Consider the following 7,455-nt stretch of genomic DNA (forward strand, 5'->3'; position numbering starts at 1 on the left):
ACGCTGTAACGAGTCTTTGTTTGGTAGAATTGTTGACTTTGTCATATTTTCTTTCCTTTTTTCTTCAACAAATGAAACAATGAAGATTTAGTTGATCTGGCAATGTTTTACCATAGACAAACCTGTGTTCGGCGAAGATAGGGGTCGATAAACTAAGAGCAACACCAAAGTAAATCGATGACAATGTCCAGAGAAGAATCAAACTACTAAGAGTAGAAAATCCCTGGAAAGTGTCGACCTCTTTGACACAAGATGGCCTTTGCCCTTAATATAGCCACTACCTGGAGTCTACATGGAGGGTGTTCCTTTGATTTACGCCCCCGCAGCCCAGTAATTGACCAAACCTCCCGGTGTATCAGTGCTTAGTTAACATGGCTGCTACTGCTGGCCGTACGTAGTCCAACATATAAATCACAGTCCGGTTGATTTGGTAATGCATTGTTTATTCGATATTCTCCAAGGTGCAACTATCACAGTGGCCCTGCTAAGGCGTTTAATAAATGCTAAGTGTTTGACAAAGATGCAAGGGTATCCCACTGAATTACATATTCAGTAAAATAGGACGACAATCCCAACAGTGTCTCTCAAGTGTTGTGTTAATACCTCGTCCACACTAGTATGCCTGGTGTAACAAGCATTCATGTGTGGGAATGTAGGCAACAAGCATACATGTGTGGGAATGTAGGTAACAAGCATACTAGTGTGGGAATGTAGGCAACAAGCATACATGTGTGGGAATGTAGGTAACAAGCATACTAGTGTGGGAATGTAGGCAACAAGCATACATGTGTGGGAATGTAGGTAACAAGCATACTAGTGTGGGAATGTAGGTAACAAGCATACTAGTGTGGGAATGCAGGTAACAAGCATACTAGTGTGGGAATGTAGGTAACAAGCATACTAGTGTGGGAATGCAGATAATGCTGTGTTGTCTTATAGACTCTTATCCTCCCCAGTCTTACTGGTAGCATCCCCTCAGGGAAGTTGCCTTGATGCCGGTGAGAGACTCTTGATTCAGAAAGTGGACTTAACCTCCCTATCATTGGAGAGATCTAAATGCCTCCCATTCCTAAGCTCAATGTGTCCTCATTGCCTTCAGTGTTAACTCCATGATTAAAGTAACTTAAGAAGCATCGTGCCTGCTAGACCATTCTGCAAGATAACACAAGCATGCTAGGGGACTCATTCTGCAAGATAACACAAGCATGCTAGGGGACTCATTCTGCAAGATAACACAAGCATGTCAGGAGACTCATTCTAGGAGGTAACACAAGCATGCCACGGGAGTCATTCTACAACACAAGCATGATAGGGGACTCATTCTACAAGATAACACAAGCATGTCAGGGGACTCATTTTGCAAGATAACACAAGCATGCCAGGGGACTCATTCTGCAAGATAACACAGGCATGTCAGGGGACTCATTTTACAAGATAACACAAGCATGCCATAGGACTCATTCTACAAGATAACACAAGCATGATTACACGGAGACAAGCGTGCCTCGCGCTCCATGACACAAGATAACACCGTAACACGAGCGTGTCAGGTGGTTCATGGCACAAGATAACATGGTAACACAAGCATGTCTGGTGGTTCATGGCACAAGATAACACCGGGACATAAGCGTGCCTCGTGACTTACGGTAATCATAAAAATAAGAATGCTCGGTGTTGGAAGAGAAAAATATTCGTCTTCAGATGGTGATTCCCAAACTCAGTGACGTATATATGAGAGCAGGTGATGGCGAGTCAAGCACTGGAACCTAGAAGCACAGCCAGGAAGGTGAGTGTCTCAGTGGTGAGTTAAGCACTGGAACCTAGAAGCACAGCCAGGAAGGTCTCTCAGTGTTGGGTCAAGGACAGGAACCTAGAAGCACAGCCAGCAAGGTGAGTGTCTCAGTGGTGGGTCAAGGACAGGAACCTAGAAGCACAGCCAGCAAGGTGAGTGTCTCAGTGGTGAGTTAAGCACTGGAACCTAGAAGCACAGCCAGGAAGGTGAGTGTCTCAGTGGTGAGTCAAGCACTGGAACCTAGAAGCACAGCCAGGAAGGTGTCTCAGTGGTGGGTCAAGAACAGGAACCTAGAAGCACAGCCAGGAAGGTGAGTGTCTCAGTGGTGAGTCAAGCACTGGAACCTAGAAGCACAGCCAGCAAGGCGAGTGTCTCAGTGGTGAGTTAAGCACTGGAACCTAGAAGCACAGCCAGAAAGGTGAGTGTCTCAGTAGTGGGTCAAGGACAGGAACCTAGAAGTACAGCCAGCAAGGTGAGTGTCTCAGTGGTGAGTTAAGCACTGGAACCTAGAAGCACAGCCAGGAAGGTGAGTGTCTCAGTGGTGAGTCAAGCAATGGAACCTAGAAGCACAGCCAGGAAGGTGTCTCAGTGGTGAGTTAAGCACTGGAACCTAGAAGCACAGCCAGAAAGGTGAGTGTCTCAGTGGTGAGTCAAGCAATGGAACCTAGAAGCACAGCCAGGAAGGTGTCTCAGTGGTGGGTCAAGGACAGGAACCTAGAAGCACAGCCAGCAAGGTGAGCGTCACAGTGGTGGGTCAAGGACAGGAACCTAGAAGCACAGCCAGGAAGGTGAGTGTCTCAGTGGTGGGTCAAGGTCAGGAACCTAGAAGCACAGCCACCAAGGTGAGTGTCACAGTCGTGGGTCAAGGACAAGAGCCTAGAAGCACAGCCAGCAAGGTGAGTGTCTCAGTGGTGAGTTAAGCACTGGAACCTAGAAGCACAGCCAGGAAGGTGAGTGTCTCAGTGGTGGGTCAAGGACAGGAACCTAGAAACACAGCCAGCAAGGTGAGTGTCTCAGTGGTGGGTCAAGGACAGGAACCTAGAAACACAGCCAGCAAGGTGAGTGTCTCAGTGGTGGGTCAAGGACAGGAACCTAGAAACACAGCCAGGAAGGTGAGTGTCCCAGTGGTGGGTCAAGGACAGGAACCTAGAAACACAGCTAGGAAGGTGAGTGTCTCAGTGGTGGGTCAAGGACAGGAACCTAGAAACACAGCCAGGAAGGTGAGTGTCTCAGTGGTGGGTCAAGGACAGGAACCTAGAAACACAGCCAGGAAGGTGAGTGTCTCAGTGGTGGGTCAAGGACAGGAACCTAGAAACACAGCCAGGAAGGTGAGTGACTGAAATGTTAGAAGGAAGAAGTAATTGTCATTTTCTCATTATCAAGTTAATCTCACTAATGTTCTTCATTATTCACATCTACGTCCCGGATGGTTTAGTAGGTCCTAGAATGGTTTGTCACAGGTCCTACACTGTCTTTTACCCCCTAGGAAGTTTATTATACCTTGAATGGTTTAGTGTAATTCCTGTACACCTTGGTATACCTTGGATAGTTTACATAGCTGTTACACCCCTTGTGTACTTGGGATAGTTTGTTAGTTTAAAACACTGGATGTTAGTTTAAACCACTGGTTGTTAGTTTAAAACATTGGTTGTTAGTTTAAAACACTGGTTGTTAGTTTAAAACACTGGTTGTTAGTTTAAAATACTGGTTGTTAGTTTAAAACACTGGTTGTTAGTTTAAAACACTGGTTGTTAGTTTAAAACACTGGTTGTTAGTTTGAAACACTGGTTGTTAGTTTAAAACACTGGTTGTTAGTTTAAAACACTGGTTGGAGTGTTTTGTCCCTGGTAAACTGGATCTTAACCTGGCAACATATATAAATAATAGCTCAACACTTTATACTGCCCCTTTCCTTATACTGTGTTCATCCTTATCTCATTCCCTTTCTTGTCCTATTTTTGTCCTACCCTCTTCCTTGTCCCTTCATCCTCTCCCCCACTTCTCACCCTCCATAAGACTCCCTTTTTAACAGATGAGGACTTGCTTTCTACTAGTGACGGGGACACTGCTGGCAGCCGCCGCCACCACACAAAAGCCACCAACGCTGTGCCCGGAGGAGGTCTCTGCCCTATGCCCACCGGAGCTCGGGGAATTTCCTGAGCTCTACGCTTTTCCCGATGATTGTTCCAAGTTCTGCAAGTGCTCCTATGATGGTCTGGCCTGGGAGAAACAATGCCCCGGCACCCTTCTCTGGGACGATGACCTGAAAACCTGCAATTATCCAGAAAATGTAAGGGAAATACCTGTAACTCTCCACTCAACGTAAACACGATACCCTGAACACCTGTAACTACCAACATAATGTAAGCACGATACCCTGAACACCTTTAACTACCAACATAATGTAAACACGATACTCTGAACACCTGCACGGCGACTGTTAAAGTTGGAAGTAAGAAAGACAGTTTTAGCAGACCAGTTAGTGTGACTTTGTAAATGGTCCAAGTCGGACCGAAACGTCGCCGTAAGCTCCTCTCTTCTATGTGCGGGTTATTTGTGTAACCCCCTTACAGGTTTAGCGTTTTCCCCGATTAAAAGAAACGAAAAAGAATCCATTGAAGAATAAAAAAACATCAACACCGAGGATGAACAGACAACCCACAAATTGAAGAGCAAAGTAAAGAAGACTTTTCGATCGATCTTGGGTCATTATCACGTGACTACTGAAATTTGATACATCTAATTGACTCTCAGGATTTACCAGCTCTTACAGTGATTCAAAAAATATTAGTATAAGCACATAAAAAAAATTAAAAATCTGACCCTGATGTTATCTTGAAAAAAAAGAGGCTATTTCTCTCTTTCATAAAAATTTTTTTCTGTAATTAACGATATTGACGTAAACAAGATCTTGAAGACCTGGATACAGCAGAGTAATGAACAAGAGACAATTATGGAACAAACTTTTATTATGAGGGATAACGTTGTCCCATAAAACTCTTGCTCTTGAGAAACTCAACATTAAGATTAACAAAATGTTGAAAAAAATATTTTTGAAAGCGTACTACAACAATAGTGAGGAACATATGTGTTACAGAACAAACTTTAAAGATGGGACAAAATTTCGCTCTGTGTAGAGCTTTGTCAAATCTCATCTTGACAAAACTCTATACACAGAGAGAAATGTCGTCCTCAGTCAATTAATTATACAGCTGTCAGTCAGGTCCTGATCCCTTAGACGGCAGGCCTATCAGTGTATGTTGATGATACAGTATCAGTATAGCCCTGTACTCAAGATTTTCTCCCTAGACTCAGCAAGTTGGAAGACTCGAATAAATTCACTGATGAAAATAAACTCGTTGCCGATCTCTTACATTTAAGTACACAAGTGGATTTTATGACTTTACACTTGATTGGGTTAAATTTCAGTAACCTTTTCTTTAACCATTATTTCAGTTTGTCTAAGCTTACTCTTAGCCTGTATCTTCATTCATTTGTATTCTTCCCATTGGTTTAAGTTATCAGGAAACAAAGAAACATATAATTCTGTCTCCTTTAGTACGTCATTTACGTTTGATACGAATAATAAAGATCATAGAACTGATCCTTGGGAACCCCACTTCTTACACTTTCCCAATATAAAGCAACTGACCATACCATCACCCTCTGTCTTCTGTTTGTTACGTACTTCTTGATCCTCTGTAGGACTTCACACATTCCACTAACTGGCGAGTCATATGCTTTCCTAAAATCTAAAAATATACAGTCTACCCATCCCTGTCTTCGTCCTTGATTTCTATTATTTTGTTGTAAAAGTCCAGTAGGTTAGTGAAGCAAGATATACCTCCTCGAAATCCATGCTGATACTCTGTAAAAAAAAAAATTCCACCCTTCTAGATGCTTCACCAATCTTTTACAATACTGTGGGTAGTATATATATCAGTGACAGTGGCCTATAATTCCCTGCCTCTTGTCTGTCATCCTGTTTCTATAGTGCTGTATATTGCTGTGTTTCAGTTGTCTGGAAGGTTTCCCGTTCTCCGGGGACACGTTGTAGATCGTTGCTATGGGTTCACACACTTCTTCCAGTCTTTACAGTACCCATGATGATATTCCATCAGGTCTCATGGCATTTAATGTGTAACTCTTTTAGTAGCTTCATCAGTTCCTCTTTTGGTATATGAATGATATCTAGTATATACTGATTAACCCTTACAACCCTGCATTCTGGCAACATTCTTTTTCTTCAGTGAATATCTTCTTAAATCAACTGTTTAATTCCTTGTAAACGTCTGTATCTTCTTCCGTGAGTAACCAACCATCATACGTGACTGTGTAACATTGTCTCCATTTATTTGACGTTTGCTGCTGTATCATTCTCAAACTGATGATCTGCTTCTTTTTGTATCTTTGCATGGTCATTCCTCGCTAGTCTGTTTGCCTCCTCATTCTCTTTCATCCTCTGCATTGTTATTTTTCCACAGTCGTTTGCACCTTCCCTTGATCTCTTTGCAGCTCTGATTAATCCTGCGGCTCTTTCAGTATCTTGCCTTCTCACACTTGTTAGGTACAAAGTTCACTGTTGAATCCAGGCACTTTCTGGTGAGGTCATCCAACATCTCGTCGGCTGTTCTTTCAATTCCATGTCCCACTGTATTCCATTTAGAAAATCTCTCATGTCTGCATAGTCCCATCTTCTGTAATTTGGTTTACTATTTGTCCCTATTCTGTTCTCCGCTTCTGTATCTACAAAGTTTTTAAATTTGAGTAGCATGTGATTGCTTCCTCCTGTTGGTAGCCCATAACTTATTAAATCTATGTCAGATCCACTTATAGGAACTTGTGAATCAAGTGAGAGAGTAACAAAGCGTCTATACTGTGAGAACAACTAATGAAAGTAATTTTTTTATTTTTTACACTTTTACGGAAAATGGATATGCGAGAAACTTTGTTTTTTTGTGGAACGTACTAACAAAATGTTATATTTCTCTTAACATTGATAATATTTACAGCTGATGAGAAAGACGAGGCTCTTGTTGACAATATTTACAGCTGAAGAGAAAGACGAGGCTCTTGTTTACAATATGACACTTGAGCTTAATATAACTAGATTGACTGGTGTTGCTGTTAACCTTGTGTTTGTATCTCTCAGGTGGACTGTGGCACGCGACCTGTTCCATAAGAAGAGTTTCCATCGTCCTCCTCCACACTCCAGCAGACTAAACCTTCACTCTCTAACAACCTTCACTACTGATACCAGCTTTCATTTCTCAGTACATATTTAGCATAATTTATTTGCTTTGGTAAATGATTTATATTAAACTATGTTGGTTTATGAGTAGGAACAGCTCTCAGTTATGTGAAGAGTGATCGTGTTTAGAAAAACCTTTATTTTCACTCTGTATGATAATAAAGTTTCCCCCCTGACAATATTTTTCTTATTCCAAAACTCAATGAAAATTAAATAAAATCCTTTTGCTAAATTTCACGCTTTCACGCTAAATCTCCCACTTACGAAAAAATAATTATATATATATATATATATATATATATATGTATATATGTATATATATATATATATATGTATATATGTATATATATATATATATATATATATATATATATATATATATATATATATATATCTTCTTTCTTCTTTCTTT

The 7,455-nt window shown here is 41.5% G+C and overlaps 1 protein-coding gene across 1 annotated transcript; it reads left to right on the forward strand.

Annotated features, from left to right (window-relative positions):
- The first annotated feature begins 2,748 nt into the window (after window positions 1–2,748).
- Window positions 2,749–7,222, forward strand: LOC128705360 (peritrophin-1). The gene is made up of 3 exons (XM_070094742.1): window positions 2,749–2,958; window positions 3,825–4,082; window positions 6,945–7,222. The coding sequence occupies exons 2-3, from the start codon at window positions 3,825–3,827 to the stop codon at window positions 6,972–6,974; spliced, it is 288 nt and encodes a 95-aa protein (XP_069950843.1). The 5' UTR covers window positions 2,749–2,958; the 3' UTR covers window positions 6,975–7,222.
- Window positions 7,223–7,455: the final 233 nt, after the last annotated feature.

Source organism: Cherax quadricarinatus, chromosome 47 (assembly GCF_038502225.1).
Source record: "Cherax quadricarinatus isolate ZL_2023a chromosome 47, ASM3850222v1, whole genome shotgun sequence".
NCBI classification, from domain to species: Eukaryota; Metazoa; Arthropoda; class Malacostraca; order Decapoda; family Parastacidae; genus Cherax; species Cherax quadricarinatus.